Raw genomic sequence first — 26,256 nt, forward strand, 5'->3', positions numbered from 1 at the left:
TGCACTTGAGAAGAATGTGCATTCTGTAAATCTGGTTGGTTTATTATGTTAAGTCCTCTATTTCCTTACTTATTTTCTGTCTGGTTGTCCTCTCCTTTCGAGTATTGAAGTCTTCAGGGCTTCCCAGGTGGCTGAGTGGTAAAGAATCTGCCTGCCAACGCAGGAGATGTGGGTTTGATCCCTGAGTTGGGAAGATCTTTTAGAGAAGGAAATGGCAACCCACTCCAGTATGCTTGCCTGAAAAATCCCATGGACAGAGGAACCTGGATGGGCTACAGTCCATGGGGTAGCAAAAGAGTTGGACATGACTTAGTGACTAAATAACAGTTGAAGTTTCCAACTGTTATTGTAGAACTGTCTATACATAATGATCTGTCCATAGGTATGTGAATGTTTACAATTATATCTTCTGGATGTATTGAACCTTTATTAATACATGATGTCCTTCTTTGTTTTTAATAACATTTTTGAATTTAAAGATTTTTTTATTTACAAAAGTCCACAAAAGTCTTTTTGTGGACCCAATTTTTCATTTCTTCTAAGTAATTACCTAAGATTTGTTGAAGGTGTATATTTAGTTTTATGGCCAATTGCCAGACTTTTTTCACTAAGTAGAAAGTTTACACTCCCATTTGCAGTGTATGAGAATTCAGTGTATGTATCCTTGCCAGCATTAGATGTTGATGGTCATTTGGAGTTAATTTGATGGGTGTATAATGGTATTTTAGTTAGGTTTTAATGTGTAATTTCCCTAATGATTGGTGATGTTGAGCTCTCTTTCATAGGCTTAATGGCCATTCACATGTCTTTGGAAGTATCTGTTCAAATATTACATCCAGTTTTTGAAAATTGGGTATTCTTTTTTAATTGAGTTTTCAGGATTTCCTTGTGTATCTGGGTTACTTGATCAGTCAATGTATCTTTTGTGATTATTTTCTTCTAGTGTGTACACTGGAAAATTTTGTTGGTGTGATGATCTATGCATGTCAAATAGCTAATATTTGTAGGTTATAGTCTTCAGATCTTTTGAGTCTTTTGATTTTACTAGTTTGTTTTTGTCTGTGTGTTGTGTCAGTAACTGAAAGAGGTGTTTCAAAATCTCCACTGATATCTATTTTGCCTTTTAGCTCTATCTTGTTTTATTTTTTACATTTCTAATCTGTTACTAGAAATATACAAATTTAGACATACTGTATCTTGTTGAATTGTCCCATTACCATTAAGATTTCACTCTTTACCTTTTACAGTATTTCTTGCTTTAAAAATCTACTTTTGATATTATTGATAGGTTTCCTTGGCTAATGCTCACATAGTATTTCTTTTTCCTTTTCATTATGTGAGAGCATCCTTATGTAGCCTTTGTGAGTCTGATATTTTTGGCCCAGGGACTGTTTTTAATACAGATGCCTGCCACGTCTTTCTTCGGTGTATGGTGACTTTTATCCTCTTGATAGTGCACTGGATGTTGAGCAGGGCCTCCTGTTTGCTCTGTAATTGTCACAGCCCTGTTGGAGATAAGGTCTGCTTCCCAGTTATTGCAGTGGAAGCCCCCAAATTGGTTTCTGAGCTATGGTATGAGGTAGGTAGGAATGGGGTGCTTCTGCTGGGAGTGCAGCCACTGTGTATTCCTCCACAGAAGCTGTCCACCAGGAAGTGGGCTCTGTGGTGCAGCCTGCTGTGTGCACTCACAAAGTACACTGTAGTTGGCACTACCCTTGGCCCCACCTCAGTTGAGGAATACAGGCCGTCACCCTGGATATCCCTCAGGTTCTGTGCTCACAAAACCAACTGGGGAGATCCACCACAATCAGGCACCTGGACCTGCCATGGGGGCTACAGAATCAGTCCAGACCCAGGCTCTGCCTCTGTGTGCCTGTGCCCTCAAATCCTTCAGTTGCCAATACTGGACCTCCCCATCTCTGGAAGCACCAGTAATCCCCCATAACGCCCCTCAGACACTGAGCTTGCAAAGCTGCCAGTAGCAGTGTGAATCCACCAGTGTTGAGCTCATAGAGGTGGGGCCACATCTACTGTGAGCTCCTAGAAAATGAGGCTGCTGTGGTAGGGCCCTGCCTGTCCCTTTACATGTGTGTTAACTTGTGTTTGGTCCCTCAGTTGTGTCTGACTCTTCGCGACCCTGTGGATTTCAGCACACCAGACTTCCCCTGTCCTTCACTATCTCCTGGAATTTGCGCAAACTCATGTCCATTGAGTCAGTGATGCCATCCAACCATCTCTTCCTCTGTCACCCCCTTCTCCTCCTGCCCTCAGTCTTTGCCAGTATCAGGGTCTTTATGAAAGAGTCAGCTCTTTGCATCAGGTGGCCAAAGTGCTTCAGCATCAGCATCAGTCCTTCCAATGAATATTCAAGGTTGATTTCCTTTAGGATTGACTGGTTTGATTTCCTTGCAGTCGAAGGGACTCTCAAGAGTCTTCTCCAACACCACAGTCCAAAAACATCAATTCTTTGGCGCTCAGCTTTCTTTATGGTTCAACTCTCACATCCATAAATAACTACTGGAAAAACCATAGCTTTGACTAGACAGACCTTTGTGATTTCTGTTGCGGCTCAGATGTGCATTTTGGGGTGGGGAGTAAAGGGAGGTGGCCAGGACCATCTGTGCTGGTCTCTGCCTGCCCTGTCTCCTGCAGGCTGGTTGCTGGACTCTCTCTGAGCCTGTGAAGCTCACTGTCTGTCCCAGCCCATCTCCCAAGAAGTGAAGGGGATTCCCACACTGAGGGAACTTTGTTCTTTCATAGCTCACCCTCAGGGGCACAAGTCCTGTCCCAGTTCCTTTTTTTTTTTTTAAATTCACCCTACCCTGTTACATGGTGATCATTCTTGCAACTTTGGTTGTATGAGATCTTTTTTTGTTTGTTTTGTATGAAGTCTTCTGCCAGTGTTCAGTAGATATTCTGTGAGACTTCTTCCACATGTAGGTTATTTTTTTTAATGTTTCATTTTATATTGGAGTATAGCTGATTAATATTGTGATAGTTTTAGCTGCACAGCAGAGCGATTCAGCCAAATATACACATGCATCCATTTTCCCCCAAACTCACCTCCCATCTAGGCTTTCTGGAGAAATGTATCATTTTCTTGCAGGGGCAGGGATAAGCCTTATAAGACCCTGTATCAGAAAGCTAAAAAGTGCTTTAAAAAAAAAGAAAAAGAAAATGGGGCCTGTCAGAAAGAAAATGGAGCCAGCTTGGAGGGCCAAATCTGAAAGAATTTGAACATCAGTATAAAGATAGTAGTGAATTATACCCATTTAATAAAAAGGGAATTCATAATTTCCATGATAGAGAAGGATGGATGGATGAAAAGGGAGAGGTTTTCCTTAAAATAGAATGCCTGACTGATACATGTGAAGGGAATGGCATAGGTGTTTATGGGGGGGAATCAGCATTTTGTTATCATCATAGTGAACTGTCATTTTGTTTGGGGCTTTAGTGTTTGCTAAATCTAAGGGAAATTTTTGATGAGCAAGATATTTACATGGTTTTAAAGTATCTCTCCACAGATTGCTTGTTAGATACAAGGTAGGAAATGGTAACTTTAACTATTCACTTTGGAAAACCAGAGACAATGCCTTTAGTAGGTGAGTAAAATTGGTAACACCAGTGAGGAATGGACACATTGTATACCTCCAGATAAGATACCCTGGGAAGGGCACAATATTCTTCTAGTGTTCTGGCCAGGGGTGTATAATCAGAATCTAATCTTGAAAAACTGTCAGACAAGCACAAGTTTAGTTACATTCTCTAAAAATACCACTGTATATTCTTCAAAAATGCCAGTATCATGAAAGACAAAGAAGGGTTGTGAAATTGTTCTAGATTAGAGGAACTAGTAAGACATGATAAGTAAGCAAGATATGTGATCCTGAAGGGAAGGAAAACATGTTAACGAACATTTAATATTTTTATATTTTGCTTTTTAAAAACACGAATAAATAAAAGTCCTATCTCGTTTTAACTTGGTCATTTAATTTGAATTCTGTCATTACTATGTTTGGATTTTATTAATGGTCATGTTTTAATTTAACATGTATTATTTATTAATAATGTATATTATTTATATCAATAAAATGAATGTAATTATTTTATAATGTGTTATTTTATGTATTCTTTATTATGTGGGGTTTTATTTTTATTATTTAAATAATTTTTTTTACTTTTGGCTGCAGTAGGTGTTTGTTGTAGCCTGTGGGATCTTCTGTTGCACAGTGCGGTCTTCTCTCTAGTTGTGGCATGTGGGTTCAGTTGCCCCATGGCGTGTGAGATCTTACTTACCCAACCAGGGATCGAACTGGTGTCCCGAGTTTTTCTACATTTCCTGGTTTGTCTCTTCTCTGTCCTAGAATCCAGTCCAGAATACTACATGGCATTTAGTGTACCCACTTTTAAATTAAGCTTTGGCCAGTTAAAAGTATAGCAGTTTATGGCTTCCCTGGGTCTGGTGGTTAAGAGTCCACCTTGCAATGCAGGGGGACACCAGTTTCATCCCTGGTCCCGGAAGATCCCACATTCCACCAAGCAACTAGGCCGGTGAGCTGCAGTTACTCAGCCCACATGCAGCAACTGCTGTAGCCCGTGTGCCTAGAGCCTGTGCTCCACAACACAGGAGAAGCCATCACAATGAGAAGCCTGTGCACCGCAACTGGAGAGTAGCCTGGGCTTCCCCGGAGGCGCTAGTGGTAAAGAACCTGCCTGCCAGTGCAGGAGACCCAGAGATGATTCAGTCTCTGGGTCAGGAAGATCCCCTGGGGAAGGAAATGGCAGTGCACTTCAGTATTCTTGCTTGGGGAATTTCATGGACAGAGGAGCCTGGTGGGCTGCAGTCCATGGGATCACAAAGAGTTGGGCACAACTGAAGCAACTGAGCACAAACATGCACACACCTCACACATACCTCGTAGCATAGAAAAATTAGCTCAAAATGGATCAAAGACCTGAATGTCACGGTTAGAACTGTTAAGTTCTTAGAAGAAAATACAGGGGTATATCTGCATGTCCTTAGTTTAGGCAAAGGATTCTTAAATGTGGCACCAGAATCATGAGCAACAAAAGAAAAAAATAAATTGACTATAATCAAAAATAAAAAGTTTTATGCTTCAAAGTCGTGAAAAGACAGCCTACAGAATAGGAGCAGAAAAATTGTAAATCATATATCCATAATCTGATAAGGGACTTGTGTCTAGAATATGTAAAGAACTCTCTTAAATCAATCAAAAAACAATCTAATTTAAAAATGGGCAAAAGTCTGAATTGACATTTCTCCAAGAAAGATGTGTTAATAGCTAAGAAGCACATGAAAATATGCTCAGTATCATTAGTCATGAATCTGGAAAAGAGTCAGTCACAAAAGACCACATATTACCTGGTTTCATTTATATGAAATGTCCAGAAAGGGCAAAATCTCTAGAGAGACAGAAAAGTAGATTAGTTGTTGCTTGGCGTTGCATGGGCAGAGAAAAGAACAGGAGGGTGTTAGCTAAAGGGTATGGAGTTTCTATCTTTTTTTGTTAATGGAGAAGATTTTTATTGTATAATACACACAAAACTTACCATTTTAACTATTTCTAAATGAACAATTTGGACTTTGTTTTTGAGGTGATGAAAGTTCTAAAATTGACTGTAGTGTTGGTTGCATGTAGTGAATATTCTAAATGCCAAAATTGTATGGTATGTAAAGTATATCTCACCTGATACAAAAGAAAGGAATATAGCTGTTTAGAAATGTTGATTAAAATAAAGGGGTTTTTAGATAAGCAGAGAATATTTTGAAAAAATAAATTTATTATATATTCAAGCCAGAGCTTCTGCGGATAGATCTGATTCACCCATTACAATAAGTAGTGCCAGTTTCCTAACCAATTCACTGGTAATTGAAATTGGAATGTGAGTAAGTTTCCCAAGGCCCACTTAACAGAGTCTTTTTTTTTCAGGCCACTCTTGAGAAATAATTTACAGATGTGCTGTCTTTTTTTAAGTATAAATTATATACCATAAGTTCACCGATTTTGTGTGTGCATTTCAATCATTATCAGTAAATATGAGTTTAGCAGCCATCACCGTAAAATAATTTAGAAGTTTTATCTTTGGAAACTCCTTAAAATTTGAATTGAGGATGAGTTCTTCCAAAAGATGTTTTGAGATGGTTCTGATGCTTTTAGTGAATCCACTTTAATTATTTCGCAGCTATTCACATGTACCTTCTTAATGTATAGTATAATTTTTTAACACATAGGAGTTTGGCTTTTTCTTTTCTAGTTAAATAGAAACTGGAACTTCTAGTTCTTTCCTGTTATATTTTGTTACTTTTTTTCAGACTGACTTCAGCACTATTAAATAATAATTGTGATAGCATTTTAGCAGTCTTGTCTTAAGCCTGATTAATAGTTGTTTACAATAGAGGTGATTTATCATGTTAAGAAAGGGCTTCCCTGATAGCTTAGTTGGTAAAGAATCTGCCTGTGATGCAAGAGACCATGGTTCAATTCCTAGGTGGGGAAGATCCCCTGGTGAAGGAATAGGCTACCCACTCCAGTATTCTTGGGCTTCCTTTGTGGCTCAGCTGGTAAAAAATCCGCCTGCAATATGGGAGACCTGGGTTTGGTCCCTGAGTTGGGAAGATCCCCTGGAGAAGGGAAAGGCTACCTACTCCAGTATTCTGGCTTAGAGAATTCCATGGACTGTGTATAGTCCATGGGGTCGAAAAGAGTTGGACAGTACTGAGCGACTTTCATTTTCATCATGTTAAGAATCTACATTTCTAATTTGTGTTTTCTAAGAATGTGGCCTTTTTTGCATTTGAATGTATTTAGAGTGGGGCCCTTTCTACATTTTCAGCATTTATGAAGTGCTTATATATTTATTTCCCCCTTTACAAAAATGTGGTAAATTATGAAATTTTTTCTAGTAAAAATCTTTTGTATTTCTGTAATTATAGTGTATTTTATCCAAATGAAAAATTCTTCTAATGCTCTATAATATTTAAAAAATTTCTAGAGTTTTCTGGTCTTTATTTGGGCTTCCCTGATAGCTCAGTTGGTAAAGAATCCATCTGCAATGCAGGAGACCCTGGTTCAATTCCAGGGTTGGGAAGATACGCTGGAGAAGGGATAGACTAGCCACTCCAGGATTCTTGGGCTTCCTTTGTAGATGAGCTGGTAGAGAATCTGCCTGCAGTGTGGGAGACCTGGGTTCGATCCCTGGGCTGGGAAGATCCCCTGGAGAAGGGAAAGGCTACCCACTACAGTATTCTGGCCTGGAGAATTCCATGGACTTCAGGGATCAAACCCACACCTTCCACAGTGAAAGTACAGAGTCCTAACCACTGGACTGCCAAGGAATTCCCCACTCAAGAGTACTTTAAAGATAGTTCATTGATGTTCTTTTCAGTCTGCCACCATTGTTTCTTTTACTCATATTTTCTTCTTAAGATCAGTTGTAGTAATTTATTCCTTCCTAGAAAATTGTCCATTTCATTGCAATTTCAAAATTGATTAGCATAGGCTTATATGTATATATACTAGTCTCATGTTGTCTCTTTGTTATAGTGCTGTTCAAATTTCTGTTTTTTCCTTAAATAGATCTCTGAAAGTTAAACCCTGCTTTATATTTCTTTCCAAAGTACCAGCTCCTGGATGATTTGATAAGTTTCACTATATGGTTATTGGTGGTGGTTTTTAATGTTCTTCATAGTCAGTTTTGATGTCCTTTTTGACAGGTAGCTTATGAATGCTTTTATTCTCAAAGAAATTATTGCCCAGATTGTTAATTTTTACAATAATCCTTTCTTTGTTTTTTTTTAAGGCCCGAGATGTACGCACCAATGAAGTGGTGGCTATTAAGAAAATGTCTTACAGTGGAAAGCAGTCCACTGAGGTAAGTGAGATATTTACATTCTTATTCACATGCTAGAAAAAGACATGCTATTTTTAATTGAGGATATTTTGAACTTTTTTCTAAAAGTATAACGTACCTGAAAGTACATACAAATACAACATATATCTCAGTCTGTTTTTTTTTTTTTTTTCCCCCACAAACTGAGTGTACCCATTTAACTTGTCCCTAGAGCCCATTATCAGCACATTACTGGCATCTTAGAAGCTTCCCAACTTGGCCCCAGTTTCTAATTTTTTTAAACTGTGGTATAATATATTATTCGATTATCAGTTTCTAAAGGAGTAAACTAGGATAAGATGCATTTAATAGTAAATTATATGTATGTAATTTTTTTAATGATTTGGAAATTAAGGGCTGATTATAAAAAACTAGTATGAAAAAATTTTTAAATACAATTATTAATACTACGATGAGTATACTTTAGTTCATTAATATTATGATTAGTGCTTTTCAGTATATTTAATTGCATGAATTTATTTTGTGGAATATAGTCTTTTTAAAAACTGGGATCTGTAAATCTTTAATTTTTCAACATAATTATTTTTAATTGTGGTAAAATACATATAACACATTTACCATTGTAATCATTTTCAAGTATTCAGTTCACTGGCATTAAGGATATTCATATTGTTTTGTATCCATCAGCACCATTCATCTCCAGAGCTCTTTTTCATCTTAAAAACCTAAAATTCTTTGCCCATTAAACAGCAACTCCCCATTCCCTCCTTCCCTCAGCCCCTGGAAATCACTATTCTACTTTCTGTCTGTATGAATTTGACTAAGTATCTCGTGTAAGTGATATCATGCATTTGTCCTTTTGTGACTGGCTTATTTTACTTAACATAATGTTCTCAGAGTTTATCCATGTTGTGGTATGTGTCAAAATTTCCATCCTTTTTAAGGCTGAGTGATATTCCTGTGAGTGTGTGTGTGTGTGTTTATCCATCCATTCATCTGTCAGTGAATGCTTAGGTTTCTGTTGCTGCCTTGTTATTGTGAATACTGCCACTATAAACATAGGTTCGGAGAAGGCAGTGGCACCCCACTCCAGTACTCTTGCCTGGAAAATCCCATGGATGGAGGAGCCTGGTAGGCTGCAGTCCATGGGGTCGCTAAGAGTCGGACACGACTGAGCGACTTCACTTTGATGTTTCACTTTCACGCATTGGAGAAGGAAATGGCAACCCACTCCAGTGTTCTTGCCTGGATAATCCCAGGGATGGGGGAGCCTGATGGGCTGCCGTCTATGGGGTCGCACAGAGTTGGACACGACTGAAGTGACTTAGCAGCAGCAGTAGCACCAAACATGCAAATACTTTTTTTGAGTCCTTAGTTTCTGTACAGACTTTTAGGTGTTTGATCAGAGTTGGAATTGCTGGATCAGTCTTTAACTTTTAAAGATTTTGGTTTTCTACGTTTTTGGAATTTCATTATTTTATGATAAATCTTGTTTTCGTGGTGATCATACAATGAGTACAACAACACTATTATATTACTGTTCCATCATTTTGATACCTAAAAAACTCAATTTCTTATACGGTTACTGTCTCTTATTTTCCATTCTGTAGCACAACTTTAGAAATAGCTTTCATAGGTGCACTTGTACTGTATTGGAATCTGTTTGATTAGTCACACCTAGAATAAAAAGTTTCATTTAGAAGTCATCTATTCTCATCTAATACTAATGTCCTTCTTGACATTACTTTACACTGAAAAAATACTGGGTTTTGTTTTGTTTTAAAAGTGTCAACTATCTTTGAAATTTGAAAGCTGTGGAAACATTTTCTGAGTTTAGAATTTATATCTTACACATTTTATATAAAAATTGTGAACATATTTTGCTTTATTTTGTTGAGGGCTTATGAAATAACATTGGAATTATGTGGTCTTACATTCTAGTACAAAATATTTTCTAAAGTTTTCTATTATGCTAGTTTCCCTGGCTTTGAAAATATGGCCCGAGTCAATAATAAAGATTGAAAACTAAAACAAGGACAAAAAATAGACTTCCTAGTTCCTATCCCACACCTGCCAAACCTCTGGAGTCTCTGGATATGGACCTAGTATCCTGTATTCTTAGAGTTCTCTGGTTGCTTCTTAAGAGTAACTATGTTTAGGACATGGCCTAAGTGTCTAAGGTTGTCATGGAGTAGCTTATAACTGAAGGTTTATGTGTATTTCTTGGTATGTGTCATTGAGGAATGCTGTTAGTAAAATATGTAGGAAAATGTTTTTATACTGTTTCCCCCCCACCCCCCTCTGAACTTTCCCATATCAGTTGAGTTGAGTTCAGTCGCTCAGTCGTGTCTGACTCTTTGTGACCCCATAAATTGCAGCACGCCAGGCCTCCCTGTCCATCACCAACTCCTGGAGTTCACCCAAATTCATGTCCATCGAGTCAATGATGCCGTCCAGCCATCTCATCCTCTGTCGTCCCCTTCTCCTGCCCCCAGTCCCTCCCAGCATCAGGGTCTTTTCCAGTGAGTCAACTCTTCGCATGAGGTAGCCAAAGTATTGGAGTTTCAGCTTTAGCATCAGTCCTTCCATTGAACACCCAGGACTGATCTCCTTTAGGATGGACTGGTTGGATCTCCTTGCAGTCCAAGGGACTCTGAAGAGTCTTCTCCAACACCACAGTTCAAAAGCATCAATTCTTCGGCCCTCAGCTTTCTTCACAGTCCAACTCTCACATCCATACATGACCACTGGAAAAACCATAGCCTTGACTAGGACGGACCTTTGTTGGCAGAGTTATGTCTGTGCTTTTCAATATGCTATCTAGGTTGGTTATAACTTTCCTTCCAAGGAGTAAGCATCTTTTAATTTCATGGCTGCAATCACCATCTGCAGTGATTTTGGAACCCCAAAAAATAAAGTCTGACACTGTTTCCAGTTTCCCATATAGTAATGAATTATTCTCTAACATTTTATTTTAGAAGGTGTGCACTTAGGGGTTTAAAATCTTCATTTGAATTTAAAAAGCAAACTAAACCTTAATGTTTGGCAGACAATATAAGCCAAAAACACAATAGATTAACTTTGTGCTATGTAAATTATACACCAGAAAGCTACAATTAAGAAAGGGAAGTTGAACTTTTGAAGAAAAATCACTAAATATGGTATATAGTTTTCATCAATATATCTGATGTGTGATTGTAAAATTTTAATAAGACCCATTGATGGTACATTTTACAAAACTAAAATTTGTCCTACCCTGAATGGAATAATTTTGTAAGTTGTGTAAATTGAGTTATATACTGTATAAACGTAAGTTTCTAATTTATTATTTTGGTATTTAAATATTACAAATAAAGTTGTATGTCCTTGATAACCCATCTTAGTCTAATAATTATTTTTTCCTTATACAACTTGCTAAGGAAAAGCAGCTGTTCATAATTTTTTCCTTTGTTTTTTTTTCTCCCCACAGAAATGGCAGGATATTATTAAGGAAGTCAAGTTTCTACAAAGAATAAAACATCCCAACAGTATAGAATACAAAGGCTGCTATTTACGTGAGCACACAGCATGGGTAGGTATATTCTTTCCCCTTGCTATAATTTTAGTTGGCTGAAATGTTAGTTCTTATTGAGAGGAAGAGCAGCTTTTCCTAGAATCCTAGGCAAAGAAGATAATACAGGTTTTGCAAATTTATTGCAGAGATTTAGCTAACTTTTTATGTACCTGGTAAAATGTTCTCAGACATTTTTAGTAGTATCATTCTTCAAATGGTTTATCAAACATTGGTGAAAGCAGTTCTGTTATTTGAAGATGAAATCTAGCATATCTTTGACATAAATGTAATCTGTTTAACCACAAAGATCTTGTTGAAGTCCTGATGAGTCCTGGTGAAATTTGAACTGGTTATGATTCCTTGGCTGAATAATACTAATGTTAGAGAGTTGAGACACTTGGTTAGAAGAAGTGGGAATTAATTTTGCCACATTGTTACCATTCAGGTGATAATGGTAGTAATATTGTAGCAGTGTGGGCATAATAACTGTATCTTTTAAGAGAAAGGCAAATTTTCTTTAAATAAGAATGATTCCTTATTTTGAGTAATTAGTAATTCACAATTAATTTTCATTTTAGTATACTGAACTTAGATTTGTAATCTTGGGTGCATTTTCATCCAGTTTAATTTTGATGGTGGTCGTGGTGGTACTCAAATAAAAGGCTGTGGTTAAAGAAAAACTTTGACCTTTTTTTTTTTTTTTAAAGTGACTTTGGGGAGATTACCTCTCTGTCTCTCAAGTTTCTCCATTTGTACAATAAGCATAGTGATAGGGTCTACCTCATAAGGTATTTGTGAGGATTTACCTGGCACATAGAAGAGATGCTCTTCTATGTGCCAGGTCAAGATGCTCAAGATGCTCTGTGTTTGCGTTAACTGTAACCTAAGCTTTGTTCAGAGAACAGTTTTTTGCTTCCTAGCAATTTTCAGTATCGCTGCATACTATATACTATAGATTAATAGTAACAGCGTATGTATATTCCTTTATAATTTTAGTAGTAGTTATATCTGAAATACACATCTTGTACAAGTAATTGTATGTTGGTAAATGTACCATTAACACTACTTACACATTTGACAAATTACTAAATACATAAATATTCATTTTTTTAAGGTAAATGGTGACTAGGATTTGTTTTGCTTTAAGCTGTCTTCTTGAACTCTTTGGTAAATTTATTTAATCTCAAATAGAATCTTTTTAATAATATATTTTAATGCTTTCATAACTTTTTTTCCCATGTAGCTTGTAATGGAATATTGTTTAGGATCTGCTTCAGATTTACTAGAAGGTAGGTTTCCTTTAATTATTAAGAAAAAATAATATTAGCACAATAAAATGAGAATTCAATGAGAAATTTCTAAAAAATAACGTACAAATTTTTCAGAAAGAATAAAAATCTTAAACTTTTCTATGTTCTCAGCATAATATGCACTGTGGTCATTAAATATTATATAGTAGCATAAAAGTGATTTTTTTCTCTCATTATGACTTGTTTTTTTTTTTTATTCTTTGTCATTCACCTTAATCTGTTCTATTCACAGTGAAGGTATATGAGAATAAAGGGAGAACATTTATTATTCTTGTTTTTGTAGTCACCAAATAATTGCTTATTTGTTGTCAGGTTAGACAGAATTGGCTGTGAACTATACTTACACAGCTAGGTACAGCTATATACAAGTTGTAAAGTTCAGTAGGCTTATTTTATTATCTTGAGGAGAATATCCCTTCTTGCACACTGTTAGTTTGTAAAAATTGCCCTATATATTAGGTATCTATATTTATTTTTAAAGAAAAATAAAAAGTATTTTCAAATAACTTTTTTTATTTTAAGTTCACAAAAAGCCATTACAAGAAGTGGAAATAGCAGCAATTACACATGGTGCTCTCCAGGGATTAGCCTACTTACATTCTCATACCATGATCCATAGGTAAGTAGTTTGAAAATTGTTATATACTAATAAGCAATGACTTGTTGTATTTACCAACCCTGAAACTTACTAACCCTGAAATTTTGCTGGTTATAGCCAAATAAAAGCATTTCTTCTTGTCCATGTTAAGAACAACATACTGGTACACTTGATCTCTCTGTTTAAGATAAGTTTTATCTTTGTCTATACATGATGCCAGACTTTCTGAAGTACAGGCATACATTTTATTGTGCTTTGCTTTATTTCACTTCACAGATATTTTGTTTTTACAAATTGAAAGTCTGTAGCAATCTTGTGTCAAGCAAGTCTTTCAGTGCCATTTTTCTAGCAGCATTTGCTCACTTTATATTTCACATTTTGATAATTCTCACAGTATTTCAAACTTTTTCATCCTTTTTGTTATGGTGATCTGTGATCAGTGATCATTGATGTTACCATTATGATTGTTTTGGCATTGTTTAGCAGTAAAATATTTTTGAATTAAGTTATGTACATTGTTTTTTAAAGTAAGGCTATTGCACACTAAGTAGCCTACACTGTAGTGTAAACATAACTGTTATATGCACTGAGAGGCCAGAAAATTCATATGACTTGCTTTATTGCATACTCACTTTGTACGGATAGTCTGGAATCAAACCTTAATATCTCTTAGATATTGCCTGTATTGTACGCTTTATAGATTTGTGGTAGAAATTTAATTGTGGAGTCATTTAATTTGGGGAATGGAAAGGACAATAAGGGTTACATAGTCTTATAAGAAACTGCTCTCCCATTTTGTGACTAATTTCTCAAAGTTTACAAAGCCAGATAGATTTAGACTAGAACTAAACCTAGATCTTCTGAATTCCTGGTAAGTGATAATGCCAGATTTATTCCATTCATTCCATGCTCTAGATAAATACAAGATACTTAATACTTTTTATGCTTTTGAGTATTAATCCTCGATGATCCTTTATAATAAATAGTAACTTTAAGCAATTCTATAATGCATTTTTAGCGTTGATATTAGTTTTGCCTATTTTAGAAGAAAATTAGCATGTTTTGATTATATATGTGAATCAGGGAATGCATATTAAACTTTATAGTAGCATCAGGTCCTAGAGTAAGGTCCAGGAGAAATTTCCATACTAGTAAATAAGTGAATAGAAGATTTGGAATTATAACCTAACTTCTTTGCACTTAGCGGCTTGTGGGATCTTAGTTCCCCTCCAGGAGTAGAACCTGGGCTCACAGCAGTGAAAGCACCAAGTTCTACCCACTGGACCACCAGAGAATTCCCTAAAGTACCCCTTCATTTAAAAAAAGAAATGAATGGAAGGAACATAGATTAATTTATGTTCGCTACAGTACTGTGGTAAGAACTGTACTATAGTAAGTACTTAAGAACTTAGTTTTTCTGTTTTTGAAAGGATAATTGTATGTTATGGTGCTCATTGGACTTACAGTCCCATTTTATAAATATCCGTAATTCTCTACAGTCATGGATATTGCATTATCCAAATGTTTGTTTTCATTTCATATTTAGTTAGGAAAACTATCCTAAGGTTTCAAAATGATTGGGGACATGAAATGCTTTTCTTTTTTTTTTTTCTTTGACATTAAGTAGACTGCTCAGAAATCTTACCGTTGTAAAGGAGTGGTCAGCTATTTAAATTTAATTTTTAAAGCCATTTAAAACCATGTTTGTACCAATAAATAGGATCTCAAATATAGACTTTACACTTTAATCACCTGAATTTCTGTCTTTTATTGCTGTTTTGCCTCCTCTTTTACAAAATTGTTACTTAGTATGAATTTTGTATTTTTTGTGTTCTATTTTAGATCTTAATTAATTCTACCCCAATTGAGAGATTATCCTTGGACTTAATTATCTTGATTTCTCCTTTTCTATTTTATGAATTTTTATTTTATTTTTATCATGCTTTTACACAATCCAGTGAAGGAAAGAGAAATAATTTTTTGTGTTCCTTAAACTCAGAGATATCAAAGCAGGAAATATCCTTCTGACAGAGCCAGGCCAGGTGAAACTTGCTGACTTTGGATCTGCTTCCATGGCATCTCCTGCCAATTCTTTTGTGGGAACGCCATATTGGTAAGAATAATCTTATCTGGATTTAATCCTCATAATTGAAATTGTGTGTGGTTGTATATGGTTGTGCATTTTTTAAAGTGTCTTATCTTTTTCCTGAAAACAAAATGTTATTTTGGACATTTTAAGTTTAAATATTATAGTTAGTTTCAAATACAGATTTGGAGTGCTCCCTTTACATCCCCCAATTTTTAAAATTTGCCTCTTTCTACATTCTTTTCTATTATTTGCATCATGTTGGGTGTGGGGACTTTAATAAAAATTCAAGTGGGGAGAAGCTAGAAATGCTAAGTAGAAATTTTTGTATTTTCTTTTTTTGTTTGTTTGTTTTTTTTTTTTTTTGTATTTTCTTTAGATTTATGTTTACTGTATATCATTGATGTTCATACTAAGAATACCTGAAGACTGGTAGTGGACTTGGAGTTCTCTGGAGTTTTTTTGTTTTTATTTTTATTGTGGAGAATTTTAAAGATACATAATACTTGGCGGAAGTATAACAAACCCTTACATACCAGTCACTCAGCCCAACAGTATTATCACATGGTCTGTCCTGCCCTATGCATTCACCTCTCCCTCTCTTCCTCTCCCCCCTAAATTTGAAAGAAATTCTAGACATCATCTAAGTGTGTTACTCAGTTTCTACATCGTGTCTGACTCTTTGCAACCCCATGGACTGCAGCACGCTGGGCTCCCCTGTCCCCCATTATCTCCTGGAGTTTGCTCACATTCATGTCCATTGAGTTGGTGACGCTATCTAACCATCTCATGCTGTTGCTCCCTCTCCTTCGTCTTTCCCAGCCTCAGGGTCTAATGAGTTGGATCTTCACGTAAGGTGGCCAAAGCATTGGAGCTTCAGCATCAGTCCTTCCAATGAATATTCAGGGTTGATTTCCTTTAGGATTGACTGATTTGATCTCCTTGCGGTCCAGGGGACTCTCAAGAGTCTTTTCCAGTACCACGATCCAAAAGTATCAATTCTTTGGTGCTCAGCCTTCTTTATGGTCCACCTCTCACATCTGTACATGACTTCTGGAAAAACCATGGTTTTGACAGTACGGACCTTTGTTGGCAAAGTGATGTCTCTGCTTTTTAATAAGCTGTCAGGTTTGTCATAACTTTCCTTTCAAGAAGCAAGCATCTTTTAATCTCATGGTCGCAGTCACCATTCACAGTGATTTTGGAGCCCAAGAAAATAGAATCATCTAATTTTACCCATAAGTAGTTTATTATTAATGTCAGCGAATTTGAAGGGAATAATTTTCCAGATCTTCAACTTTCAAATGTATCCTCTTTCTCTGTGTATACTGAAAGTGGTGTCTTAGGCCCACTATGTCATCTTTTCACCTGCCTTTCAAATCTCCCTTTTGCTTTATAAAAGAACGGCTTCTAACCCAACCTGAATATTGCAATGATTCACTGCTCTGGACTGTCAAAGCCTCAAAGCAACACCAGAGGAACAATTTGAGAACATATAGGATCGAGTCAGGACACAAACTCTTGGCAAGTCCTTGTACCTTTCCAGTCATCTGTCTTCTGTTCCTTTTATCCCTTGCTTTTACTTTCTCCCCAGTCATTCCCCTTCCCTTCTTTTTTTCCAGTGTAGAATTTATAACTGTGACATGGTTGTCATGGGGATGCATTAACATGTTATTTGCATTGAATTCAGACTTTCTGGCACAAAGTGATTCTGGTTTAACTGATTGATATGACCATGAAGACTGCCTTTGCTAATTATATTACACAGCAGTGTTTTTAACAAATTGCGTGAACTAATTCTGCAACCCCAAGTTTTGAGTATCTTTAAAGCACATATACTCTGTGTGTATGTGTGGACATATACTGTGCATTATATCCTTTGCAACTGTTTATAAAATTTATATATCAATTCAAAAATGTGCAAGGGATACATAGGTTTTATAAATTCATTGAAGGTAAATAATGAATAAAAAAATTTGAAGACCGCTACTCTAGATGACCAAAAATTTCTTATGTAAAACCCTAGTTTAGATAGAGTGTCCTCTTCTCTAAAAAAAGGGTTCTGTGAGTGAATGATATTTCTTAGTGCTTCCCCTCTTTAGACATCAGTGTATTAAATATTAAAAAGGCCCTCAAACGTTCTGCAATAAAGAACAAATTACTCATTTAATTTTTCCTAACTATAATTTCTCAAACTTACTTCAACATCCTAAAGAACACATTGGAAATACCCTGCTATTGACAATAGAAAGTTTACAATAAAGTGAATATATTTTAAAATTTGTGTATAGTACATTTGGAACACAGGAACTAAGCTCATATTTATATGTCTTTCCACAAATGCACATGGGTACCTGCTACCCACATACACAAGTGTACCTGGTAATAATCTTATTGACACAGTCAGCAACTGTACTTAATACCAAATTACATACGAAGTAAAAGGTAAAGTATCATAGGAACATTAGATCCTAGTTAAAGACAGGAGAAAAGGAAAGCTATCCCCTTTGAATACAGAGTTCCAAGGAATAGCAAGAAGAGATTAAAAAAGCCTTCTTCAGTGATCAGTGCAAAGAAATAGAGGAAAACAATAGAATGGGAAAGACTAGAGATGTCTTCAAGAAAATTAGAGATCCTAAGGGAACATTTCATGCAAAGATGGACAAATAAAGGACAGAAATGGTATGGACCTTACAGAAGCAGAAGATATTAAGAAGCGGTGGCAAGAATACACAGAAGAACTGTACAAAAAAGATCTTCATGACCCAGATAACCATGATGGTGTTATCATTCACCTAGAACCAGACATCTTGGAATGCAAAGTCAAGCGGGCCTTAGGAAGCATTACTACTATCAAAGCTAGTGGAGGTGATGGAATTCCAGTTGAACTATTCCAAATTCTAAAAGATGATGCTGTGAAAGTGCTGCACTCAATATACCAGCAAATTTGGAAAACTCAGCAGTGGCCACAGGACTGGAAAAGGTCAGTTTTCATTCCAGTCCCTAAGAAAGGCAATGCCAAAGAATGTGCCAACTACCGCACAATTGCACTCATCTCACATGCTAGTAAAGTAATGCTCAAAATTCTCCAGGCCAGGCTTCAACAGTATGTGAACTGTGAACTTCCAGATGTTCAAGCTGTATTTAGAAAAGGCAGAGGAACCAGAGATCAAATTGCCAACATCTGTTGGATCATTGGAAAAGCAAGAGAGTTCCAGAAAAACATCTGCTTTATTGGTTATGCCAAAGCCTTTGACTCTGTGGATCACAACAAACTGTGAAACAAAAGAGATGGGAATACCAGACTACCTGACCCACCTCCTGAGAAATCTGTATGCAGGTTAAGAAGCAACAGTTAGAACTGGACCTGGAACAAAAGACTGGTTCCAAATGGGGAAAGGAATACGTCAAGTCTGTATATTGTCACCCTACTTATTTCACTTATATGCAGAGTACATCATGAGAAATGCTGGGCTGGATGTAGCACAAGCTGGAATCAAGATTGCCGGGAGAAATATCAGTAACCTCAGATATGCAGATGACACCACCCTTATGGCAGAAAATGAAGAACTGAAGAGCCTCTTGATGAAAGTGAAAGAGGAGAGTGAAAAAGCTGACTTAAAACAGCACTGAAAAAATGAAGATCATGACATCCAGTCCCATCACTCCATGGCAAATCGATGGAGAAACGATGGAAACGGTGAGAGACTTTATTTTCTTGGACTCCAAAATCACTGCAGATGGTGATGGCAGCCATGAAATTAAAAGACACTTGTTCCTTGGAAGCAAAGCTATGACCAACCTAGGCAGCATATTAAAGAGCAGAGACATTACTTTGCGAACAAAGGTCTGTCTAGTCAAAGCTATGGTTTTTCCAGTAGTCACGTATGGATGTGAGAGTTGGACTGTGAAGAAAGCTGAGTGCCGAAGAATTGATGCTTTTGAACTGTGGTGTTGGAGAAGACTCTTGAGAGTCCCATGGACTGCAAGGAGATCAAACCAGTTAGTCCTAAAGGAAATCAGTCCTGAATATTCATTGGAAGGACTGATGCTGAAGCTGAAGTTCCTATACTTTGGCCACCTGATGCAAAGAACTGACTCATTGGAAAATACCCTGATGCTGTGAAAGATTGAAGGCTGGAGAAGAGGATGACAGAGGATGAGATGGTTGGATGGCATCACCAACTTGATGGACATGAGTTTGAGCAAGCTCTGGGAGTTGGTGATGGACAGGAAAACCTGGCATGCTGCAGTCCATGGAGTCGCAAAGAGTTGGACAGGATTGAGTGAGTGAACAGAAAGACAGGAATTAGCTTTTTTTTGGCCATGTTGCTCTCTCTGGTCTGGGAGCATGGAGTTTTAACTGAACTGCCAGGGAAGTCCTGTGTTTCAATTTATAACCAAGACACATGTTGGTTGGTTATAAAGTTAATAACTTTGTGATGATTTTAGTTATCAGCTGCCCTAGCCACTTTTATTATGGAACACTATTCTAATCTGAAAGAAGACTGACAAGCTATGGTTAGTCATTGTTGGATAGTGTGACAGATACTTTCTGAAATACATGGAGTGAGCTTGTCATTTCAAGGGAAACAACTGATGGTATTCAGTGCCAGTGATAAAATTCCCTCTTTCAAGCAAAAATCAGATGGAATCTTGAGACCAAAATGTTTGAGAATCACTGGGCTAAAGGATATACAATATTCGAACCCGCAAACTTGAACAGATACAGAATACAACCTTGCTCTCAGGCATCCTTCCTTTAGGATGCTGTTACATGATCATGATAGATGGTGAGAATGAGTCTCACACTATACAAGCAAAGTTAAATATTTACCTCACAACCTGTAATGCATTTATTTCTCTTTTTCAAAATTATTATGTCCAGATGTCTTGCCAGGAATCCACACAAGTGTTCTCCATATAGATAGTCATTACATTTTAAAAGACTAGCATACATTTTTTTTTAACTTTAATTTAAATGACATTTTGTTTTTTTAGGATGGCCCCAGAAGTAATTTTAGCCATGGATGAAGGACAGTATGATGGAAAAGTAGATGTATGGTCTCTCGGTATAACTTGTATTGAATTAGGTAAGCATGTTCTTTATTACTATGTAGGAAGTTTTGATCTGTGTTTTACCTCCATTTCTATACCAAACTACAGCTTTTTATTTTTTATGTTGGTCACTAAAGGGAGCAATATTTTAAAGGTTTCATTTTGGTTATCTGATATATATAAGGTTATGTATATAAGTTGTATATAATATATACATTAGGTTATATATATATTCTATATATATTGTGTATATTATATTTGCTCTGTTAAATTAGATCTTAAATAATTTTCCACTGTATAATTGTCTTAATATTAACGAATACTTGTTAAACACTTGATTATATATGTGATTGCTAGATTTGCCATCTACAGATGGTCTCTAAAGCATTTATGAGTTACTTACCTTTACCTGAGGTCCTTACTACTTTGAGTTATATATGTGAATCTATGTGTCTGCCCACATATTGTAGCAGTTTGATTTTATGCACACATTTTGTTCTGTTGCATATAAATGGAACTATGTTTAAAGCAGTGGACCATCTCATAGCTTATGTCTTATGACCAAGAAATAAATCTTAAAGTGCAAGATTTTCCATAGATGGGTTTATATGTTTGATTACAGTTAATCTGATGAAAAAGATCCCTGGTTTGTTGTTTTGAGGCATGATTATACAACGGTGTTTATAAAAATAAATGTACCACTTTTTCTGATTATAAAAGTATATGTTGAGGGTATAAAAGGATTAGAAGGAAAATAAAAGAACTATTAACTACAGTAATTTGTTAATGGAGACACAAGATAGAAAGATGTAAACTGCGACGTGAAAGATACAGAGAAAGGAGTCCAAACCGAACACTAAAGACAGTCATCAGATCACAAAGGGAGGAGAGCAAGAGAAAAGAAAGGAGCAGAGGAATTACAAAACAGCCAGAAACCAGTTAACAAAATGTAATGGGTATATATGCTTATCAGTAATTAATTGTAAGTGAGCTAAATTCTCCAATCAAAAGAAAGGACTGAATGGATGAAAAAACAAAACCTGTCTATATATTGCCTACATGAGACTCACTCCAGATGTGAGGGACACATGGAGACTGAAAGTGAGGAATGGAAGAAGATATTCCATGTCAATAGAAACCAAAAGAATACTGGGGTTCTTGTTCAGTCTCTTAGCTGTGTCCAATTCTTTGCAACCCCATAGACTCCAGCTCGCCAGGCTTCGCTGTCCTTTACCATCTCTCGGAGCTTGCCCAGACTTATCGTCCATTGAGTCAGGGATGCCATCCAACTCTCTTGTCCTCTGTCATCCGCTTTTCCTCCTGCCTTCAATCTTTCCCAGTATCAGGGTTTTTCCTAATGAGTTGGCTCTCACATCAGGTGGCCAAAATATTGGAGCTTTAGCTTCAGCATCAGTCCTTCCAATGAATATTCAGGGTTGATTTCCTTTAGGATTGACTGGTTTGATCTCCATGCAGTCCAAGAGCCTCTCAAGAGTCTTCTCCAACACCATAGTTCAAAAGCCTCGAACAAAATAGACTTTATAAATATCAGACAAAATAGACTTTAAAACAAAGACTATCAAAGTAGACTTTAAAACAGAGACTGTGGAGGAGGAAATGGCAACCCACTCCAGTATTCTTGCCTGGAAAATTCCATGGACAGGGAAGCTTGGTGGGCTTCAGGCTCTCAAAGATTGTAGGATCTTAGTTCCCTAAACTTCATCCCACAGCTATGAAAGCACCAAGTATTACCACTAGACAGCCAGGGAATTCTTGTCACATCTTAAGATGTCAGTTACCAGAGTGTAAACCTCATCACAGCACCACATTATATACTTGAAAGTTGCAAGAGACTGGTCCTTAAATGTTCTCATCACCAAAAAAGAAATAAGAATTGTGTGATGGGATGGAAGTGTTAGCTAATGCTATGGTGGAAATTGTTTTGCCATATATAAATGTATCCAATCAGCGCATTGCACTCCTTAAATTTATACAATGTTATATATTAATTATGTCTCAATAAAGCTGGAGAAAAAATTTTTTAATTAAAAAAGAGGCTGCAGTAAGAGACAAGAATATTACATAATGACAAAGAGGTCAGTTCAGCAGAGGTTATAACATTTGTAAATATTTATGTACCCATCATAGGATCACCTAAATAACATAAAACAATATAAACAGACCAAAAGGGAGAAATCAACAGCCACACAATAATAGTAGCATAGATGCACAAATCCTCAACAAAATATTAGCTAACTGGATGCAACGATACAGTAAAGGATCATACACCATGATCAAGTGGGATTTATTCCAAGGATGAAGGATGGTTCAAAATCCACAAGTCAATCAGTATGAGACATCACAATAACAAAATGAAAGATAAAAATCATACAGTGATCTCAGTAGATGCAGAAAAAATCTTTAGACAAAATTCAACATCAATTTTGATTATCTTAAGGTAATTATTTAAGTGGTCAGTGAATACCATCAATAATGGAACCATTTGAAATTATATATCATCTCATATCATCTCATAGAATAAATTTGAAAAATATATTATTTACTTTTGTGATATTTCTATCAAAGTTGTATGACCCAAATTTAATCTTTAGAACCAACCAGAATTGAGGGGTATTGAAAAGTCTTCTATACTTCAAAATAATCAAGGTAATGACTTCAGCTGTCACCTTGAGTCTGGATAAAGAAAGGGAAATTCAACCCAAAATAAGCATAACAAAGAATAAAAATATCAAAGCAGAAATCAGCTAAATAGAAGCAGAGAAGCAGTAGAGAACATCGGTGAAACTAAAAACTACTTCTTTGAGAAAATTAATAAAATTGATAAACCTCTAGTCAAACTGATCAGGAAAAGAAGAGAGAAGACACAAAGCACTATCAGAAATAAGATATGACATCACTACAGGTATTAATCATAAGGAAATACTGTGAACAACTTTATGTTAATAAATTTAACAACTTAGATAAAATAGTTTCCTTGAAGAATACAAATGACCAAAGGACACTTTTGCTACTGAGGACATTATTGGGATACTTGATTGAAACTTGAATGGGATTTGAGGATGAGATGATAGTCATGTATCAGTGTTAATGGTCTAATTTAGTGGATGTGTTAGTTTTTTTTAGTAGAGTATGTTTCAGAAAATAAACACTAAAGTATTTAGGAATGGTGGAGCATCTGGCCAGCAATTTACTGCACATTGATTGACTTTAAAAAATTCTTTGAACTCTACTTGAAGTTTAAAATTATTTAAAAAATAACAAAAAATAGTACTTGTGGGTCCCTGTTTAACAGGCATATATTTTAACAGGAAAGTTTTTTTTCTTTTACAGCGGAAAGGAAACCTCCTTTATTTAATATGAATGCAATGAGTGCCTTATATCACATAGCCCAAAATGAATCCCCTACACTACAGTCTAACGAATGGTAAGTATTGCTAAGAGATATATTACTCAACATTGTATAAATTAAATGCTTTTTCATAATGTTATCAAAGTGATTTCATTTCAATTAGGTAAAATGTATTACTGAAAAATTATTAAAATAGGTTCTATCATGTTAATCCTTTATTATGTGTGCTTTTCTTAGCAGATATATGACTCAGTTCAGAAATAAAGGCTAGATTGATACCACATAGAAGCAAAAAGTATTTGCTTTTTACAAAAAAATATTTAGTTTTTTGAACTTCAGAAACACATATAACCCTGATTATATAATAAATAGCATGATTTAAACATAGTATTTTACAACTGAAATATAGATTGCCACAACCTGTAGTGATGTTCAATTGGGGAATGGCTTATAATTTATATAGCATATGAAATAGGTAAAACAGTTTGATTTATCAGAATTACCAGATACATTCATAACTTTGAAATCATTCTAATTGTCATTATGACATTTATTATTCAAATTGCTTAATGTTTTTCTCTCCTATTGCTTCCTTGATTTGAAAAATTAAGTTCATTAGTGTAAAAAGCTTATAGAGACCTGATTGACAGTTTTTAAAAACCAGGATTTCATCAGTGATAGAAAATTTTAGTGGGAAATTAATTCCTCATGGGTATCAAACATTTGAAAAATTCTAAGGAAATAAACAGCATATTTAATAAATATTGTAAAGTTCAAAATAGATGCATTAGTTGCCAATAATTTATTTTAATAATTAAATAATTTAATTATTGGAATTTAATAAAATTATTAAATAATAAATTGATAATAAATAATTTAATGGGCCAATGATAAGGCTTAACTAACATATTCATAGGTCTTAAGTAAATACACATAAAAGGAATCTTTTGGGACCGAGTTTAGTATTATGATACATATAAATAATGAATTGAACACAGATTGTCTACACACTGTGTTTGATACTTCAGGGATTCGAAAGAGAATTTCTTTTTTGCCTATAAGGAATTTAAAATCTTACTTAGATATTGAAGACGAACACCAGTGGAGTAGTAATTACTTAATATTCTTTGAACTCTCATCAGTAACATTATACATTAATAATGGGTTACAGACTTCCAGTGTTTTAAATGTTTAAAAAAGAAATCTCAGCTGGTTTTCTGGATTTAATGGAAGTTATATCCATTTGCTCAGGGATACCAAATACTTAGCTGTACGGAGTACTGCTTCCAAAGCAAATGGAGTAATACTCTGAATCCCACTATACAGAAGATGATCCAAGGGGCAAAGAAGAGAGAGAGGTGGTTTATAGGGAGAAAAATAATAAGAAAGTTATCCTAGATTTGAATGCAAAAAAGAAAATATTGGCTTTTCTAACTTTTCCTCTATATAGAATGCGCTGTGATATTTTAATTGTGGGAGCAGAAATTTAAAATAATCTGTGCAAATTTATCTTTGGAAAATGGTGAAGACTCATTGGCTGCTTTAGATAACTTTTCATAGACATATATGAAATGTATCTATATCTGCTTTTTTTTATGGTTTCATTTCCATCCCCGCTCCCAGCAGTAGGCACATGCTTTGTTTTGCTGGTGTGTTTTTAAAGGAAATAGCAATATGTTCACTTGATACTTTCCTTTACAATAGGTCTGATTATTTTCGCAACTTTGTAGATTCTTGCCTCCAGAAAATCCCTCAAGATCGCCCTACATCAGAGGAACTTTTAAAGGTCAGTTCAATTATACTGTTTTCTACCCCTAAGAAATTTTTTTAATGTGTCATTTTTCTTTGATTTGGAATCAATATTAGGTATGCGCTACTGGTTTTTAACTAAAATACTATGTATTCTATTAAAGTAATATGAAGGAAATAGAAATGATATGTGATATATTTACATAAATATTGTGAGAGAAAAGAGATTTTAAAAGAAATTGTTAAAATGAATATCATATTTTTGTTTCCATTTTGAAAATAAATTTTTCTAACTTAGCAATGAAAAGATTTTTTAAATCATGTGTACTCTTCAGATTTCACAAAGTTTCATTGCCTCGTTTAAATATGAGATTTATATGCTTCCTGTTCTCAAAAATTTATTATTTCACTTGGCAGTTGACTATTGTATCAATAGCAGTAATAGTGTGTTGAGCTTAATATAGTTCTTAAAACATCTAGATAAAGCAGTGGTAAAATGGGATTTGATTTTCTTTGTGACCCTAAGAAGTCTTACTGGTTTTTCACTATAAAATTTAAATAGCCTATTTTTGCATGAATGTTTTACAGTTTCAAATGGATTAAGTTTATTTTCATCAATGCACCTCAGTTAAAGATACAAAGAAATTGAAAGGTTCTTAT

The 26,256-nt window shown here is 35.5% G+C and overlaps 1 protein-coding gene across 2 annotated transcripts in view; it reads left to right on the forward strand.

Annotated features, from left to right (window-relative positions):
* The window catches only part of TAOK1 (TAO kinase 1), a 109,773-nt gene that overhangs the window by 46,409 nt on the left and 37,108 nt on the right, over positions 1-26,256 (forward strand). The window contains exons 3-10 of one of the 2 annotated variants that reach the window (XM_061389516.1): positions 7,822-7,893; positions 11,342-11,443; positions 12,669-12,714; positions 13,258-13,354; positions 15,333-15,446; positions 20,421-20,512; positions 23,829-23,922; positions 25,552-25,633. In XM_061389516.1, coding sequence (XP_061245500.1) covers positions 7,822-7,893; positions 11,342-11,443; positions 12,669-12,714; positions 13,258-13,354; positions 15,333-15,446; positions 20,421-20,512; positions 23,829-23,922; positions 25,552-25,633 — 699 coding nt within the window. Of the gene's footprint in view, positions 1-7,821; positions 7,894-11,341; positions 11,444-12,668; positions 12,715-13,257; positions 13,355-15,332; positions 15,447-20,420; positions 20,513-23,828; positions 23,923-25,551; positions 25,634-26,256 lie in introns of those variants that run through there. The other variant, XM_061389517.1, reaches the window with a different exon arrangement.

The sequence above is a fragment of the Bos javanicus genome, chromosome 19 (genome assembly GCF_032452875.1).
Source record: "Bos javanicus breed banteng chromosome 19, ARS-OSU_banteng_1.0, whole genome shotgun sequence".
NCBI lineage: Eukaryota > Metazoa > Chordata > Mammalia > Artiodactyla > Bovidae > Bos > Bos javanicus.